This window comes from Microcaecilia unicolor, chromosome 1 (genome assembly GCF_901765095.1).
Source record: "Microcaecilia unicolor chromosome 1, aMicUni1.1, whole genome shotgun sequence".
NCBI lineage: Eukaryota > Metazoa > Chordata > Amphibia > Gymnophiona > Siphonopidae > Microcaecilia > Microcaecilia unicolor.
The window spans coordinates 766,750,796-766,770,757 of record NC_044031.1 but is presented as its reverse complement, the minus strand read 5'-3'; the positions used below and the strand labels follow the sequence as shown (position 1 = coordinate 766,770,757).

Here is a 19,962-nt window from a genome sequence, read left to right as displayed (position 1 = left end):
TCCAAAACTGAACACAATACTCCAGGTGGGGCCTCACCAACGTCTTATACAGGGGCATTAAAACCTCCTTTCTTCTGCTGGTCACACCTCTCTCTATACAGCCTAGCAACCTTCTCACTACGGCCACCGCCTTGTCGCACTGTTTCATCGCCTTCAGGTCCTCAGATACTATCACCCCAAGATCCCTCTCCCCGTCCGTGTCTATCAGGCTCTCCCCACCTAACACATACGCCTCCCTTTGATTTCTACTCCCTAAGTGCATCACTTTGCATTTCTTCGCATTGAATTTTAATTGCCAAATGTTAGACCATTCTTCCAGCTTCTTCAGATCCTTTTTCATGTTTTCCACTCCCTCCGGGGTGTCCACTCTGTTGCAAATCTTGGTGTCATCCGCAAAAAGGCAAACTTTACCTTGTAACCCTTCGGCAATGTCACTCACAAATATATTGAACAGAATGGGCCCCAGCACCGATCCCTGAGGCACTCCACTACTCACCTTTCCCTCCTCCGAGCGAACTCCATTCACCACCACCCTCTGGCGTCTGCCCGTCAACCAGTTCCTAATCCAGTTCACCACTTCGGGTCCTATCTTCAGCCCTTCTAGTTTATTCAAGAGCCTCCTGTGGGGAACCGTGTCAAAAGCCTTGCTGAAATCTAAGTAGATGACGTCCATAGCACGTCCTTGATTTAATTCGCCTGTCACCCAGTCAAAGAATTCAATGAGATTCATTTGGCACGATTTCCCTTTGGTGAAACCATGTTGTCTCGGATCTTGCAACTTATTGGCTTCCAGGAAATTCACTATCCTTTCCTTCAGCATTGCTTCCATTACTTTTCCAATAACCGAAGTGAGGCTTACCGGCCTGTAGTTTCCAGCTTCTTCCCTATCACCACTTTTGTGAAGAGGGACCACCTCCGCCGTTCTCCAATCCCTTGGAACCTCTCCCGTCTCCAAGGATTTATTAAACAAATCTTTGAGAGGACCCGCCAGAACCTCTCTGATCTCCCTCAGTATTCTGGGGTGGATCCCGTCCGGCCCCATGGCTTTGTCCACCTTTAGCTTTCCAAGTTGTTCATATACACTCTCTTCCGTGAACGGTGCTCTATCCACTTCATTCTCAGGTGTACTTTTGCCAGTCCCTCTCGGTCCTTCCCCAGGATTTTCTTCAGTGAAAACAGAACAAAAGTATCTATTTAGCAAATTGGCTTTTTCTTCATCATTTTCTACATAGCGTTTTGCTGTATCTTTTAGTCCCCTTTTTAGTCTTTCTCCTTTCACTAATATACCTGAAGAAGTTTGTGTCTCCCCTCCGTACATTTCTAGCCATTTGTTCTTCCGCTTGCGCCTTCGCCAGACGTACTTCTCTCTTGGCTTCTTTCAGTTTCATCCGGTATTCCTCCCCGTGTTCCTCTACTTGAGTTTTTTTGTATTTCTGGAACGCTAACTCTTTAGCCTTTATTTTCTCAGCCACTTGCTTTGAAAACCATATCGGTTTCCTTTTTCTCTTGCTTTTATTTACTCTCCTTACATAAAGGTCTGTGGCCCTGTTTATTACTTCTTTCAGCTTGGACCACTGTCCTTCCACATGTTGTACGTTCTCGCAGCCCATCAGCTCCTTCCTCAGGTATTCCCCCATTTTGTGAAAGTCAGTTCGCTTGAAGTCCAGGACTTTGAGTTTAGAGTGGCCGCTAACCACATGAGCCGTTATATCAAAACAAACCGTTTGATGGTCACTGCTTCCCAGGTGCGCAGCCACTCGGACATTTGACACACTATCTCCATTCGTGAGCACCAGATCCAGCGTCGCTCCCTCCCTCGTGGGTTCCGTCACCATTTGTCTGAGCAGAGGGGAGATATGATAGAAGTGTATAAAATAATGAGTGGAATGGATCGGGTGGATGTGAAGCGACTGTTCACGCTATCCAAAAATAATAGGACTAGAGGGCATGAGTTGAAGCTACAGTGTGGTAAATTTAAAACGATTCGGAGAAAATTTTTCTTCACCCAACGTGTAATTAGACTCTGGAATTCGTTGCCGGAGAACGTGGTACGGGCGGTTAGCTTGACGGAGTTTAAAAAGGGGTTAGATAGATTCCTAAAGGACAAGTCCATAGACCGCTATTAAATGGACTTGGAAAAATTCCGCATTTTTAGGTATAACTTGTCTGGAATGTTTTTACGTTTGGGGAGCGTGCCAGGTGCCCTTGACCTGGATTGGCCACTGTCGGTGACAGGATGCTGGGCTAGATGGACCTTTGGTCTTTCCCAGTATGGCACTACTTATGTACTTATGTACAGAGCACTTTGGAAAGCATCCACAATCTCTCTACTTCTTTCTGATTTCGCAGAAGGAACCTTCCGCTTAACTGATATTCTGAATGTGATCTCTTTATACCTGATTGCTTAATTCTATTATGTCATCCATGTTCTTTATGTAATACCAATTGTATCTTTTACTCTGGAATGGCGATTGCCATGACGGAACATTGTAAGCCACATTGAGCCTGCAAATAGGTGGGAAAATGTGGGGTACAAATGCAACAAATAAATAAATAAATAAGCATGTGGGATCGCTTAGGAACAGAAAGAATTAGGGGTTACAGAAGATGGGCAGACTGGATGCGTCATATGGCCTTTATCTGCCGTCATCTTTCTATGTTTCTATTGTCAGTATGCAAAAAGGACTCATTCAGTGGTTAATCCCAATACAAGAAGGCCATTTCTACTAAGAACATATACGGACTGTAATTCCCAACAGGTCATTTGTGCTTTATAGTGTCCCTGTAGGAAGTGATATATAAGAAAAACAAAAAGAAAAATCAAGCAGAGTATTGCGGCAAATCTGAGAAATCTTTGGTTTAATAAATCAGAAACTCCCACTTGTGGAATACTGCCATCAAGAGGGTCATCAGATTTAAGATTTGTAGTTGTATTTCAAGTTAAATTGCAACGTGGAGGGGGACATATCCAAGATACTGTTGCACAAAGAACAAAGATTCATATATGAATGGAACACGGTTTATCCCAAGGGACTAAACTGATTGGTCAAATCTCAAATGCCTTAATGTAATACCATTTGTAAGTCTCTACCCGGAAATGGCGATCGCCATTACGGCATAATGTAAGCCACATTGAGCCTGCAAATTGGTGGGAAAATGTGGGATACAAATGCTACAAATAGATAAATAAATAAATAAAAATAGTCTGTCAAAAGGGTGACCAGTGAAGATTAGAGAAGTCGTATTCTAGGGTTTAAAGGAACAAGGATATACAGCGCATGAGTTGGTGGTTTTTGGTAACACATTGGTCCCTCTAGTAGAGCTGAGAATTGGAATTTAGAAGACTATGAGGCATATTTTCAAAGCACTTTGGGAGGCTAAGTTCCATAGGTTTCTATGGAACTTTGGGAGGCTAAGTGCTTTGAAAATGAGCCTGAATGTATTTTTAGAGAAGTATTTAAGAATCTTATAGATGAAGTCTGCTATCACTTATGTATTTTTTGTGTGCATTACAATCTTAATTCCTGAAGAAGCTATTTCAGCGAAACATAGGTCCATGTCATGATTAAGACTTTGGATAATTAAAAAACACTTCGAACTGACCAGAAAAGACTGGTCTGTAGTGAATATTGGACCTAAACACAGAAGTTTGGAGATTAAGGGGGTCTTTTAATAAGCCACGGTAGCGTTTTTAGCTCACGGTAGAAATCAACTGGTGGTAAACACCGAGATGCCCAACGGGTGTCTGGTGTTTACCGCCAGCTAAAAACACCACTGCGGCTTAGTGAAAGACCCCCTAAGTTTTCACTGGCGCCCACTAAGGAATTGAAAGTGAACTCTGTGGGATACTTTACTTAAAATAAGTGAAGTCAGCAATTTGCAATATAGGATAATATTCAATGGAATAAATGACAACTGTTGAAAGGACCACCTTAGTTGAGAAATTTGAGTTCACTCTGAGCACCATATATGTATTAAAAAAAGGGGGAAGATCAATGTGGTTCCATCACGTGTTATTTATCAAGTTATTTTCAAAGAAACTACATCAACGTCTCAACACAGTCCTGCTTCAGGAGTCAAGTAATGTAATCGTTCACAGTTGATAAACATTCAGAATCATAGCATCAAACTGCAATCGAAGAAAATGCTAGAAACAATGTGAAGTCGCGAGTCTCAATGGACAAGCAAGAGCTGGTTCTGGACTGCTGGAATATATTTACGTGTCACAGAACCAGAAGAAAGCTCTTTTACTCACCAGAGCAGTAGTGGTTTTGGCGATCCGGTATGGGAACAGGAGGCCTGTTCAGTCAAGCTAAGTATATGTGGAACTGTATTTGATATAATTACCAGCGGTATTTATTGGGATTAATGGGGATTAGATGTGGAAATTTTTGGTGTTTGATGACTAAAACAGACTGTGTGGGTTTTGGCTATTTTTCTCCAGTTTTTTGGTGAGCAACTTTTTTCTCCGTTTTTGGGTTGTTCTCTTTTTTCTGATGATTTAATGAGGCCAATGTCCTTTATCCAGTTCTCTGGTCAGCAAATCAAAGAATCAATCGGATTCGTTTGGCAGGATTTTCCTTTGGGCAAAACCTCTTTAGGCATGCTCTCCTATATGCAAATTTATTGAGAGCCACCTTCATGTATAAAACACGCAGAAAAATCTTTATAAAATTACCCTTATAATGCAGCCAGCAGCCAACGCTAACCACATAAGGGATTCTGAATATTTACCACACCATTTTTTAAGATCAGTTAAAGGACTCAAGAGACGAGGCAAGACTAAGGGTACTACTACTACTACTCCTACTTAACATTTCTAGAGCGCTACTAGGGTTATGCAGCGCTGTACAGTTTAACAAAGAAGGACAGTCCCTGCTCAAAGGAGCTTACAATCTAAAGGACGAAATGTCAAGTTGGGGCAGTCTAGATTTCCTGAAGAGAGGTATAGTGGTTAGGTGCCGAAAGCGACATTGAAGAGGTGGGCTTTGAGTAAGGATTTGAAGATGGGCAAGGAGGGGGCCTGGCGTATGGGCTCAGTGAGTTTATTCCAAGCATGGGGTGAGGTGAGGCAGAAAGGGCGGAGTCTAGAGTTGGCGGTGGTGGAGAAGGGTACTGAAAGGAGGGATTTGTCTTGAGAGCGGAGGTTACGGGTAGGAACATAAGGGAAGATGAGGGTTGAGAGGTAAGGAGGGGCTGTAGATCGAGTGCATTTGTAGGTTAGTAGGAGAAGCTTGAACTGTATGCGGTACCTGATCGGAAGCCAGTGAAGTGACTTGAGGAGAGGGGTGATATGAGTATATCGGTCCAGGCGGAAGATAAGACGTGCAGCAGAGTTCTGAATGGACTGAAGGGGGGATAGATGGCTAAGTGGGAGGCCAGTGAGGAGTAGGTTCCAGTAGTCAAGGCGAGAGGTAATGAGAGAGTGGATGAGAGTTCGGGTGGTGTGCTCAGAGAGGAAAGGGTGAATCTTGCTAATGTTATAGAGGAAGAAGCGACAGGTCTTGGCTATCTGCTGGATATTCGCAGAGAGGGAGGAGTCGAAGATGACTCCGAGGTTGCGGGCAGATGAGACGGGGACGATGAGGGTGTTATCAACTGAGATAGAGAGTGGAGGGAGAGGAGAAGTGGGTTTGGGTGGGAAGACAATAAGCTCGGTCTTGGCCATGTTCAGCTTCAGGTGGCAGTTGGACATCCAGGCAGCAATGTCGGACAAGCAGGCCGATACTTTGGCCTGGGTAAAGAGCACAGGTAAGAAATAGTCCTTGCTCAGTAGAGCTTTCAATGTATTCCAAACAGACAAACAAGAGATTAGGGAGTTTCATTTCCTGAAGTAACAACTAAAGCACAGATATGAAACAGGCGAATAAGGGGTTAAAGCAGCCTCAAAAAGAACATGATAAACATAAGTATTGCCATACTGGGAAAGACCAAATGTCCATCAAGCCCAGCATCATGTTTCCAACAGTGGCCAATCCAAGGGACAGCAGCTAAATATCAGCACTATCCAGCTAATGTGAAAGTTGCCCTTGCTCCAAACTCAACTCCTATTTATGCCGACAATACTAGGTCATTCAAATTGATTTTTGACCCAATACTGTATGTGTAAGTGCCAAACATCCAGTAAGCAAGTTATATGTTGACCAAAGCAACTTGTTTGACTATTGGCCTGATAGTGTCTATTCTATGAATGACAAACTCCAACGTCATGAACAACTGAACAGGAAAAGATCCCTCAAAGCAGCTCTTCAATATTAGCCTACAGGAAAAGAGCTCCAGGCGGACTTAGGAAAAGATGGGCTGACGGAGATCTGTACCGAAGGCAGAACAGGCATTGTGCCTAACCTGAGACAGATGAGTGAGGAGGAGGAAGAAGAATGATTGTGCCTTCCTCCTCCATGTTCTGACAACTCAATCAACCCAGAACTGGCTATACGTACATTGCTAAAGTACTAAATGAAGTGCATTGGAAAATTTACCAAAAGGAAAGGTACCAGGAAGTTTCACATGACATGGACCCAACCGAAACACCCATCTCTAGCTGATTCAAAGGGATTTGTGATGACAAAAACGCCATGAGAAAGTAAAGGTTGCTAACCCTTGGGAGTGGCTACCAGACTAGAAGACAAGGGGAATAAAGAAAGAGAGTCAAGAGTTACTTACAGCCATGGCTATTCTCCCCAGTACATGTTCTGGAATCTTCCTATAAACCTCCAGAGATCCACCTGCAGACACAGACAAAGGAAAGGATTTATGAACACCAAAAGAAATACTGCCACTCTGAGACCTGAGGGGCTCTAGCAGCCAAAACCCTCCAGCATGGCTTTCTAGTCCATTCACTTTATGGAGGCTGTGATACTAAGGAGTGCAGGCACAAAGGCACTTCTACAGGGTAACCCATCCCACAATACACCAGAGACGGAAAATTAACCTGTAAATGAAGTCAATCTCAGGCAAAAGTCTGAGTGGAGGAGTGGCCTAGTGGTTAGAGTGGTGGACTTTGGTCCTGGGGAACTGGGTTCAATTCCCACTTCAGGCACAGGCAGCTCCTTGTGACTCTGGGCAAGTCACTTAACCCTCCACTGCCCCAGGTACAAATAAGTACCTAAGCTGCATTGAGCCTGCCATGAGTGGGAAAAGCGCGGGGTACAAATTAAAAAAAAAAAAAATACAGGGCTTGAGTGATTTCATATTGGACTCTTCAACACAGGAGGACACCCCTCCACAGACCCAAAGCCAGTACCACCGACAGATTGCTGGAAGCGTGACGACAGATTCCTGGACTTCCTGCTTACTCATCTAAAAGACATTTCAGACAGTTTGCTTTCTAGGTCCTTCCTGAGCTTTTCCATTAGGTCTCACAGAACCTGCTAAATTCCACTGTGCAAAATGAAAAGGCTCCCAGAAGGCAACTTATCCTCAATCATGATGCCACGGCCACTATAGGGGTTGCATCCAACACAGGAAACTGCTTAACTGGGGGTGCCCATTCCATTCACAAAAGAAGATCCCAGCCACTTTTTCAATTCCCTTCATCCACAGAGCTGAAATTCACTGCTGCAGTGAGCGCAGGGCACGGCTGCTCTCAGAGGCCAAAGCACTTGGCTGGTTAAAGAGCAGCTTCTAACTAGCACCAGGATACCACGTTCATTAGGGCTATTGAAATAGAAACATTAGGAGGAGGAAGCATCTGTTCAACTGGTGCAGACAGATTGAAAATTAGAGCTGAACACCAAATCCCTGATTACTCCAGTTCTATTTAAATGTTAAACAAACAGCAATGAAATGAAATGAGTCTAGAAGCAGAAGTGATTGCGATCAAGATCGGAGCTGGATCTGGAGAGGGGAGGCACAATAAACTGAACTGGTTCCCTTGCTCCACATTCCAGTATCATCTGCCCCATTAGACTGTAAACGAGGGATAAGCCACACAAATGACACGACAGGATATGCAGGTCGAGAACTAGGATTACGGCACACCCCAAACCCTCCCCCTCAACTTAGGGCAGACTTAAGATCTCAGGTCCATATTTCTAGAATTACAGAAAATCTATGTAGCACATGAGATCGTTCCCACAAGTAACTGAAGTAGGCATTGGCTACATAATTTATATCAATCCTATGGGTTGTCAACACATAGATGTTTGTTTACTCACCCTTCCAAACCTATTCACAAGCTATTTACAATTCAGAGTGGAGGAGTAGCCTGAGCCAATGGTTCCCAAACCTGGTCCCAGAGGTGCCCCAGCCAGCCAGGTTTTCAGAACACCCACAATGAATATTCATGACAGAGATTTGCATGAACTGCCTCTACTGCATGCAAATCTCTCTCATGAATATTCACTGTGGATATTCTGAAAACCTGAATGGCTAGGGCGCCTCCGTGACCAGGGTTTAGGAATCAATGGCTTAATAGTTAGAGTGGTGAGCCGAGAACCAGAGAAACAGGGTTCAAATCCCACTGCAGCTCACTGTGAGCAAGGGGAAGTCACTGAATTCTCCATTGCCTCAAGTACAAACACCGTAAGCAGTCTTGGGACAGGGAAATATTTACTGTAAGTGAATGCAACGCCATCTGAGCTACTAACGAAAAGGTGCAGGCTAAATGCAAAATCTTTTTACGTAACACTTGGTGAGTCCCTTCCTTAAAGGGCTCACAATTTAAGCTGTACTTGAGGCACTGGAGGGTGAAGGGGCTTTGCCCAAGGGCACAAGGAGTGGGCAGCGAACTTTGAACCTAGGCAACTATTTCACTGCAGTAAGGCTTCCAGGTACAGAGCGAAAACTCATTTAGATGCTTAAGAAACAGATATCCACTAGTGTCTCTTCCTGTCATCTGCTTCAGATGGGGGGGGGGGGGGGGGGGTGCTTCTGTACCTAGGGACAAGGTTTGCATCTAACAGAGACCAATTTACATGAGACAAAGTTTGACTTATATAGAAGAGACTCAGGTTTCAAAGATTTTCAAGCTTTCGTCCAGGGGCATAGCAACGTGGGGCCAAATGGGCCTGGGCCCCCGTAGATTTGGCCCTGGACCCCCCCTGCCGACAACCCTCTCGACCCCCCTCCCGCCACCAACTCGCCGTTGCCTACCTTTGCTGGCGGGGGACCCCAACCCCCGCCAGCCGAGGTCCTCTTCTTCCTTCGTTCTGTTTCTGAGTCTGACGTCCTGCACGTTGTACGTGCAGGACGTCAGACTCACAGAAACAGAAGGAAGCCTTGCAGATCAGCCAGCGAGGTCCTCTTCTTCCGGCGCAAGGCTTCGTTTTGTTTCTGTGAGTCTGACGACGTGAGACTCACAGAAACAACGAAGCCTTGCAGATCAGCCAGCGAGGTCCTCTTCTTCCAGCGCAAGGCTTCATTCTGTTTCTGTGAGTCTGACGTCCTGCAGCAGACTCACAGAAACAGAACGAAGCCTTGCAGATCAGCCAGCGAGGTCCTCTTCTTCCGGCGCAAGGCTTCGTTCTGTTTCTGTGAGTCTGACGTCCTGCACATACAATGTGCAGGACGTCAGACTCAGAAACAGAACAAAGGAAGAAGAGCACCTCAGCTGGTGGGGGAGGGCTGGCGGCAGGAGGGGGTCGAGAGGGTCGTCAGCAGGGGGGGTCAAGGTGGTGGTGGTAGCGGCGGCAGCGGGGGGGGGGGGTCGGCGCCGCCGGAGGGAGGGCCTAAATGTGCCCCCTCACCTCAGGCTCTGGACCCCCCTCCCGCCGAAGTCTGGCTACACCCCTGCTTTCGTCTAATTCAAGTGAATTTACACTATTACTACAAGCTATGCCTTCCTGTGAATCAAAGGCATGACTCAAGAACTGGCTTACAGATCACCAGCACTTAGTCAACTGTGGCATTCTGGCACTTTCAGAAGGCTCATGGTGTACGGTTTACTAGTGCAAAAGATCAGGGTGACTCTCCCGAGACCGGCCAGGAAACGCTCTTCAGTGTATGGAGCCATACAGAAGGACAGACTTACCATCCATTAACTCTGTGCAAATAGAAATCCGGTTTTCCACAAAAAATGCCCCATAAAATCCAATAATGTACGATGAATCGCACTGCAAAAACAAATAAAAAGCTCATTATAACGGACATCCAGTAACACTTTAAGGAAGAAAAATGGTAGCAACGCAGATCACAACAAATATTTACCTTATACAGAATTTCTAGCTCAGACATAATCTGCCTTTGCAGTTCCAGTGTAATATCTAAGGGAATAACCTGTAGGGAAAAAGGAAAAAGCAATTATGAAGCCACAGAAATCTATTCACGTTTATATGTTATACCAGTAAAGAATCTTAAACCACAGCAGGCAAGAAAAGAGGAAATAGTTAACAGAAATCTCCCGAGTCCTGGAAAGTGACTTTAGTTGCTAGGAATGGCTGAAAAGCCCTAGCACACTGCCCACAGCCATGGAAACAGACCATACCAGCAACCAAGAACGGGGCAATTTCAAAGAATATCAAACATGCTTAGAATGACTAAAACGCAGAGAGCCTCCAATTTGTGATCCATAAGTAGCAGAAACCTTAAACTGATGGCAAAAGAAGTCAATAAAACTTGCTACTAGCCATCGGTGAGTCAAACTGGCAGGAAAATTAATACTGCAAAGCTGGGGCAGGGATCAGATGATACAGCCATAGGGATCCCAACAACAAATAAAACCTGCAAAATGATCATGAATGTAATGGCAAAACTGTCCAAAAAGTAACAGCAAACCTAGTCTCTTGGTTTGAAGAACCTGAGAATATTACTCAGCAGCAGCTTCAATAAAAACAGGTTGAGTGCATGGACTTGATAGAGTCCTGAATGGCCGTTACCTCCCGAGTGAGTACGGTTGAAATAAAATCAAAACCGGAGAAACATACCAACTGCCAGTCTACCGGAAAAGACTGAAGGTCTAGATTGCACAACCTTTCTTTAAACTTGGTTACCCCAGAGCCAGAGTTTATTTGTAGATAAAAAGGAAGAGGAACCTTGCAGTTGAGGGAGGAAACAGGTAGATCAGGAGCAACAGGAGAAGAAAGGCTAGAGTGGAGTGACTGCTCTCTTCTCCACCCCAGGCTTATTGGAGTAGAATTATCCTATCGCTCTGAAATCTGGTCGGAAGTGGCCAGAAGTCACCTTAATGTAAGTAGGTCAAGCTAAACAGAGCACAATGCATCCTTCAGCACCACCAGCAGAAGAGAAAAAGACTATGGACAACAATAAACCATGTGTATAACTTAAGATAAAATCAAAATGATGAGCATGGACCAAAAAAATTAAATAAATAAAGGGGAAGGCATTATAAGGTGTTTTTTTTTCACCAAAACTGCAAAAGAAACATCATCATGAAAAAAAGAACTAAGGGAACATGTCAAAGTCTACTCTGATACCGTTAAGTTGCGGGTTTCTCACCAAAACAAAATACTAATCTTTCCTTCAGCAAGAAAGCACCAGAGGAGAGAGGTCAAGAGTAATCAGCTACACAGACCACCTCATCAGGCTGGACTATTAAGACCTTGCCTGGAAGGGCCAAACAGCAAAGAGCAGTGAAAAGGAGTTGCAACACCATCCACAGGACTAAGTTGCGGTTACCAATTTAATGACAAAAAAAAAAAAAACCTAAACAGATAAGGACTTACCCAACAAAACAGTATTTCTGCCAATAATAGGAGAGGCAGGGAAGAGTAAACTTGAAAACTCAAGGATCATGTGTACAAGTGGACAAAAGGTTATGTATGGGGTTCTTGTATGCATGGCGAGCGAGTGGAATAGAAAGGATGATATATGTGCAACGTGGAGGAAAGAAGGGAAGGAAACAAATGAAATACGGAGGAATGGGAAGGACAAGTGTGATTTCTTTTGGCTGGGAGGATCGTGGGTTTGAGGGGTGCAAGAAGCAGAGTTTGTAGAGAAAATAGGGTGTGGAGGTGAAAAATTTATGTTGTGGAGCTCCAGGGGGGGAAGGAATCAGGTGCTAAGGGGAATTCAGGAAAAAATATTTAAAAATAATTTAAAACCACATGAGAACATTCTAGAAAAAGGTATTCTTGAATTGAGTATCAAGAGGCACCTTGGCTTCATTATTTGCCCAATGGCATTTATTCAGACATAGACTGGGCTCAATTTGTAGACAAAGAGGAAGTGGAACTGAGGGTGGGGCCAGAACAGGAAGTGAATTTACTCCTACACACACAGCACTTCATTTGTGGAGAGAAAGCTGGGGTGTACATAAACTTGAAAACTCAAAAAATATCACCAACAGTAGTACAATTTTGCAACATTATGAACAAAATCTTGGACTACTCAATGTTTTTCTCAACATTTACTCATTCGATACCACAGTGTTGTCCCCAGAAATTTTGGCAGCCTGGTGGCTTTAAGGAGTAGCTGGTGGGAACAGAGGAATACTACACAGTATTATAAAAACTTTCTGTCATTTATAAATACAACTGCTCTATCTCTGCAAACACACAAGACATTTAAAGTAAATGCATAATCCAGGGCAAAACTTGTGTGATTTATGATTAACTGATTTAATGATAATGATATCAGCATAGATGAAAAATGAAAACAATAAAATATTTTTGTACTGTAAATATAACTTAAATGTTTAAAGGACCTTTGACACAGTATAGCAGTTCTTATCAGTTAAATGTAAATAATAGGTAGGACATTTCTCCATGGAAGTCACCATAAAAAATATACGTATTTTTCGGACTATAAGACGCACCGAACCATAAGACGCACCTAGGTTTTAGAGGAGGGAAATAGGAAAAAATAAATTTCCTTTTTCCCTCCTCTAAAACCTAGGTGCTCCAGTGCGTCTTGTCCGAATCCCTCCCTCCGAGTTCGGGATCGCCCTCCCCCTGGCCCTGTCACCACTTCCCCCTACTCACGTCACGCGATCTTCCCTGGTGGTCTAGTGACGTCGGGGCAGGAAAGAGCCCCCTCTTTCCTGCCCAGCGCGCTGCTCTCCATCCTCCTGTATGCATTGCTGCCTGACGGTCTCGGCGAGATTCAAAATGGCCGCCAAGAATTGAAGTCTCGGTGGCCATTTTGAATCTCGCCGAGACCATCAGGCTGCATACAGGAGGATGGAGAGCAGCGCGCTGGGCAGGAAAGAGGGGGCTCTTTCCTGCCCCGACGTCACTAGACCACCAGGGAAGATCGCGTGAGTAGGGAGAAGTGGTGACAGGGCTGGGGGGAGGGCGATCCCGAACTCGGAGGGCGGGCCAGCCAAATCTACCTTCGGACTATAAGACGCACCCCCCATTTTCCTCCCAAATTTTTGGGGAAAAAAGTGCGTCTTATAGACCAAAAAATACGGTATATATTCTGATTCTCATGTCATCTGAGCAAGAGCAACGTAAATCTCTCCACTACCAGGCAAACTGTGAAATATAAAACCTGAAAAATAATCCCAACTCAACATACATTTAGCAAACCTGACACACAACAGTAGCACTAATTCCTAGGATTCAAACAGAAAGAACCCTACCTATGAATAAACAGCTCTATGAATAACAAGTAGGACTGTCCTAGATTTCTACAGAAAGTACAAGCAAACAAAATACTGCACCTTGGTCACGGAAAAACAGCCACATAACAGCCAGCTCTGTGAATCCAGTGGGTGCTGAGCACCCCCAAAATTGAGCAAGCGCCTTCACTGTGGCCAGGGAAGAGTTATTTGTATTGTATCTGACACCCCCAATCGTTTTAAAATGTTTACACCTATGCACAGATAGACCCTCACCAAATACAAATCACAAATAAGAATAAAAATATAAAAACTAGTTTACCACAACACTAGGTGGAAGAAAAAAAAAAACAAATTTATTTCCTCTTGTACTGAAAACAATGTATTTCTGAAAACTAACATATTGCAGTTCATAAATTCAGAATAAAAACTTTTTTTTTTTTTTTAATCTTTGCAGTTTGGGCATTTTTTTCCCAGTCACATTGGTGCCACTGAGTTACTCTTTTCTGCTTTCCTGTCTGTCTTCCGCTCACACTTTCCAATAGCTGCTGTCCATTTGTCCTTTCTCCGTGCTCCTCCTTGTCTTCTATTCCTTATTTTTTGTTACATTTGTACCCTGCGCTTTCCCACTCATGGCAGGCTCAATGCGGTTTACATGGGGCAATGGAGGGTTAAGTGACTTGCCCAGAGTCACAAGGAGCTGCCTGTGCCAGGAATCGAACTCAGTTCCTCAGTTCCCCAGGACCAAAGTCCACCACCCTAACCACTAGGCCACTCCTCCACTCCTTCATATCTATGACATATTGATCTTTCCTTTCTAGCTCTTTCCTCCCTTTCTTTTCTGCCTGTCTACTCAAATTTCACCCTCTCTCTCACCCTCCAGTTCTCCATCTCCTTTTTTTATTTTTCACCTATCAACTATCTCCTTCTCTGTCCTTAGCTCTCCCTTTCTGCTTTCACTCCTTCACCAGTCTCCCATTTCCTTCTGTTGCCCACTATCCATTACATTTTTACCTTCTGTACTCACCATCCTCCTCTTACTCATCTCCTTGACAACTCTCCATGGCTTCTCCCACATGGCTCCATCACATTTAGCATCTCCCCTCCCTCCACTTTGTAGCTCAGCATCTCCTCTCTGTCCTCTACACAGCCGAGCATCTCCTTCCTTCTAACCCCCCAACATCTTCCCTCCCCCTCCCCATTTTTTAGCTTTGCATCTCTCTGTCCATTCCAACCTACAATGCAGTTTTCCCCTATCTTCCCTATCCAGCATTTCTCCTTCTCCATCCCCCTCCAATGGTCTAGCATTTCACCTTCTCTCCCCCCCCCCCCAATGGTCTAGCATTTCACCTTCTCTCCCCCCCCCCCCCAATGGTGTAGCATTTCACCTTCTCTCCCCTCCCAATGGTGTAGCATTTCACTTTCTCTCTCGCCCCAATGGTTCAGCACTTCTTCTTCTATCCCTCTCTCCATGGTCAAACAGTTTCCATCCCCCCACACTCCAATGGCCCAGGATGTCTCCTTTCCCTCCCCACCCCCCAATAGTCCAGGATATATCCCCCCCACTCCCCAATGGACCAGGATGTCTCATTTCCCCATCCCCCAATGGTCTAGTATGTCATTTATTTATTTTATTTTTATTTTTGTTACATTTGTACCCCGCACTTTCCCACTCATGGCAGACTCAATGCGGCAGGCAATGGAGGGTTAAGTGACTTGCCCAGTGTCACAAGGAGCTGCCTGTGCCGGGAATCGAACTCAGTTCCTCAGTTCCCCAGGACCAAAGTCCACCACCCTAACCACTAGGCCACTCCTCCACTCTCATCTTCTCTCCCCATCCCTCCCAATGAACCAGCATGTCTTCCTCTCTTCCCATTCCATGGTCCAGCATCTCCCTACCCCTCCCAGTGGTCCAGGATGTCTCTTTTTTTCTCCCCACCCCACCCTAACCCACCTCAATGGTCCAGCATACCGCCTTCTATTTCCCCCTCAATGGTCCAGCATGTCCCTTTTTCTCCCCACCCTTCCAGTACAGCATGTGTCCTTTTCTCTCCTTCCCCCAGTGTTCCAGCATTTCTCCTCCCTCCCCTTCCCCTCCATGGTCTGGCTTGTTTCCTTCTCTCCTCATCCCCTAATGGTCTACATGCTGTCCCTTACCTAACCAGCGATCCACCCCCCCCTCCACGTATCCACCACCCTTTCCATGAAAGAGTATCTTCTTAGAATCCTCCTAAGCCTATTTCCTCTTAGCTTCATCATATCATCAGAAAGATAAAAGGTTCTGAAACATTTCTTTGAGATCAGATCAGAAATGTTTAATGGTCATAAAATCTATGTTTTCCCTGATGGTTTTTCTAGAACCCAGAAGATGAGAGAGGAATTCCTGGTTTTGTATACTGGTTTTGGGAATGGATTACTTTTTTGAAATTTAGGAAGTGTGTTACTAGATTAAAAGGGAAATCTTAAGTGTAGTAGTTTACCGAACTTAACCAATTACAAGCGTTTTTGCAATCTCAAGAGACTAGTCAGGTGATTAGAAATGGGGAGGGTATATTTGGTGTTGTACCTCCTGGCAAGCAATTTCATGACTAGAAGTTTAATGGATTCTTTAAGAATGCAACTTTTTGCTTTAAGTGTTATCTTCTTTTATTTTATCGCCTTCTCCTAAGGATTGTGGACTTCGAATTTCCTGGCTTTTGACCTCTTAATAAAACCTCACACTATGATTCCCATGTGGCAAATGCAACGCAGCTCATTTAAAAAGAATGAGCCGTATTTGCCACGCTGGGAGTCTCTAGCGTGGTTTAGTAAAAGAGGCCCTATGTTTATTAAAATTACTAGGAAAAAAGGACCGTTTCTGAGAGCAATGAAACCGGCGCTAGCAAGGTTTTCATCGAAGTGTGTATGTTTGAGAGTGAGTGTGTGAAAGACAGAGTGAATGTGCGACTGTGTGTGTGTGTGTCTGAGAGAGAGAGTGAGACTGTCTGTGTGAGAGTGTGTGTTCGAGACAGAGAGTGTGCCGCAGGGGTCCCCCCTCCGTGTGTTGGCGTCCTTCCCGCTCCCCCCGTTTCCTTTTCCCATATCCTTCTCGTCCCCCTCCCCCCCCCCCCCCAGCCTCAGGGTCGTGGCCGCCACCCCCCCCCCCCCCCCCCGCCCTGCAGGATCGTGGGCCCTCTGGCGGCGTTTTTCTGCATCGTAGTGTGTATGCTTGAGAGAGTGTGTTTGAGAGTGAGTGTGTGAGAGAGTGAATGTGCGAGTGTGTGTGTGACAGAGTGAGAGTGTGTGTGGAATGTTTGTGCGAGAATGTGAGTGTGTATGTGAGAGGGAATCCGAGCTTCAGGGTGTTGGCCCCCCCCCCTCCCTTGGCCTTTCAGGATGGTGGTCCCTCCGTCGGCCGGCGTTTTTCCCCCTCCCCCCTTCCTGCCCTCCCCCTTCCCCCTTCGCAGGTTCAGGTTCAAGTGCCCCCCCTTCCAGTGCCTTTCAGGGTCGTGGCGCTCCCTCCGACTGAAGCTGTCTCCCTTCCTGGCACGTTCAGGCAGGCAGGCAGGCAGGCAGGCTGGCTCCCTGCGTGTGTCCGACGTTCAGGCTGCCTGCCTACGTCGCTCCCTCCGTGTCTCCGAGTTTGTGCGGGGCGATGGGAGTCCTGTGGAGTTGGGAAATGGCTGCAGAGGGGCAAGGGTAGTCAGATCGCTTGTCACCGATGCTTGCGTCCCCACCTGCCTCCCTCCAACGTTGTGTGGGTGATGTTAGTCCTCCGGAGGTGGGAAATGTCCGCCGAGGGTCAGAGGGAGATGGCGTTTGGCCGATTGTCATAGCGCCGCCCTCGACGTCATAACGTTATGACGCGAGGGCAGGCCAGACACTCCAGGCCAAACCGGATATCTCTGGCGCCTCAAGTTTCCAGCTTGAGGCTTCATGGAACGTTGGAGGTGCCTTTTATTATATAGAGATTTGCTCTGTTTTTCATGCCTATACAGGAAATTGCCTTTGCCTAATTTTCCTCTTGGATTATGGATGACTGTTTAATATTTTTATCTATGTTCAATTAGATGCTTCTGTAATCTGACTAACAATACATATTAAATTTAAAAAGATACACATTCAATTCTTAGATTCTTGTCCCACAGCAAAGATATTAATCACTGAGCAAGTCTCAGAATACTTTCCAATACAAAGGGGTACTAAACAGGGATGCCCCTTATCTACACTGCTGTTCAACCTCACTTTCCATCTGTTAGCACAAGTAGTTACAGAATGTAAAAGACATGCAGGGATTTCAAATGGAGCACAGCATAAACTAAACATGAATAGAAACACAAATTTTAAGTAGATAAAGATGATTTGGCCTATCCATGTCAACCACTAAGTTCTACAGTCCTTTTCTCTCTCAGAGACCCTCTGTGAGAAACTCATTATTTTTTTTTAATTGAGTCTTTGTCTACCACCTCCACCAGGAAGCTTTTTAATGCATCCACCACTCTTATTATAAAGTAATATTTCCTTAGGTTACTCCTGAGTCTATCCCCTTTCACCTTCATTCAATGCCCCCTCGTTCCAGAGCTTCCATTCAATTGAAAGAGACTCACCTCCTGTGCATTTATCTAAAGCAGGGGTAGGCAACTCCGGTCCTCGAGAGCCGCAGGCAGGTCAGGTTTTCAGGATATCCACAATGAATATGCAGGAGATAGATTTGCAAGCACTGCCTCCATGGTATGCAGATCTATCTCCTGCACATTCATTGTGGATATCCTGAAAACCTGACCTGCGGCTCTCGAGGACCGGAGTTGCCTACCCCTGATCTAAAGTATACACACTGAGATCTTTAAGTCTCTCTTCACGCTTTATGATGAAGCCACTGACCATCTTAGTAGCCACTCTCTGGACTGACTCCATCCTCTTTTTGAAGCTCTAAATAAGGTCTCACCAGAGATTTCCACAGTGGCATCATCACCTCCTTTTTCTTGTTGGACGTTCCCCCCCACTGTGCACTCAAGCATCCTAAATTGCCATCAGCTTTTCTACCTGTTTGGTCACCTTAATATCATCTGCAAACATTTCCCAGCAGTCCTTCTGTAATACTATTTATGAAAATTTTAAAGAGAACAATCCTAAAGTCAAGCACCTCGAATATTGTGTTCAATTTTGGTTGCCGTATCTCAAAAAAAAAATATGGGAATTAGAAAAGGTACAGAGAAGGGCAACAAAAATGATAAAGGGGATGGGACGACTTCCCTATGAGAAAAGGCTGAAACGGCTTGGGCTCTTCAGCTTGGAGAAAAATATTGCTGAGGGGAGATATGATAGAGGTCAATAAAATAATGAGTAGAGTGAAATGGGTAGACGCGAATCGCTTGTTTACTCTTTCCAAAAATACTAGGACTAGAGGGGCACGCAATGAATCTACAAAGTAGTAAATTTAAAACAAATCGGAGAAAATATTTCTTAATTGAACGTGTAATTAAACTCTTTTATTCCTTGCCAGAGAATGTAGTAAAAGTGGTTAGCTTAGCGGGGTTTTAAAAACGTTTGGCCGGCTTCCTAAAGGAAAAGTCCATAAACCATTATTAAAATGGAATTGGGGAAAATCCACTGCTTATTTCTAGAATAAGCAGCATAAAATGTATTGTACTGTTTTGGGGATCTTGCCAGGTACTTGTGACCTGGACTGGCCACTGTTGGAAACAGGATGCTGGGTTTTATGGACCTTCGGTCTGTCCCAGTATGGCAATACTTATGTACTTATGAAAGCTTGAATTCCATTTACCATTAGCCTCTGTCACCTCCCATTCAAATCAATTTCTAACCCAGTCCATTACCTTAGGACCCAGAGCAACAGATTTCAGTTTATTTACAAGTTGCCAATGCAAAACGTGTCAAAGCCTTCACTGAAATCTAAGTACACCATTATCTAGCCTTCCCCCCCCCCCCCCCCAATTCAATTCTGGTTGAATACCTGGAGTCACAAGGAGTCACAAGGAGCAGCAGATGAAGCCAATCAAACCTACCTCTAATAAAATTAGGCTATGTATTGGATTCCAGAAACGACACTATCCTCTGTTTTAGCAGCTTTTAATTTACTTACCACAAAGGTCAGACTAACCGGCATGTAGTTCCCATCCTCCTCTTCCTTTGTTGGAGATAAACCACACCTGCCCATCTCCGGTCTCCTAAGGCCAATTCCAACTCTAAAGAAGTGCTGAAAAAGTCAGATAGCAGAGCCACCTAAACTTTCTTGTTCCTTCAATAACCTGGGAAACAGCCTGTCCAACCTAATCAGACTGTCTACTTTTAAATCAGCTAGCTTCTCAAACACTGTCTTCTGAAAATCATTCAAAGTCTAACTCACTTATATTTCTATTTGTGTTTGTTTTCTGAGGTCCTACTCCTGGCCCTTCACCTGTGAATGAGTGTTCAACAATTCTGCTTTATCATCGTCAGTCTCTATGTATTACTCCCCTTCACCCTTGAGTCTCATAATGCCACTTTTGCACTTAGAATATAAG

The 19,962-nt window shown here is 44.8% G+C and overlaps 1 protein-coding gene across 1 annotated transcript in view; it reads right to left on the bottom strand.

Annotated features, from left to right (window-relative positions):
- MAP2K5 (mitogen-activated protein kinase kinase 5) overlaps positions 1–19,962 on the bottom strand; it is a 406,422-nt gene that overhangs the window by 254,573 nt on the left and 131,887 nt on the right. The window contains exons 10-12 of the mRNA XM_030189796.1: positions 10,147–10,215; positions 9,971–10,052; positions 6,664–6,725 (exon numbers count right to left, since the gene is read on the bottom strand). Of these exons, the coding sequence (XP_030045656.1) occupies positions 6,664–6,725; positions 9,971–10,052; positions 10,147–10,215 (213 nt within the window). The remainder of the gene's footprint in view (positions 1–6,663; positions 6,726–9,970; positions 10,053–10,146; positions 10,216–19,962) is intronic.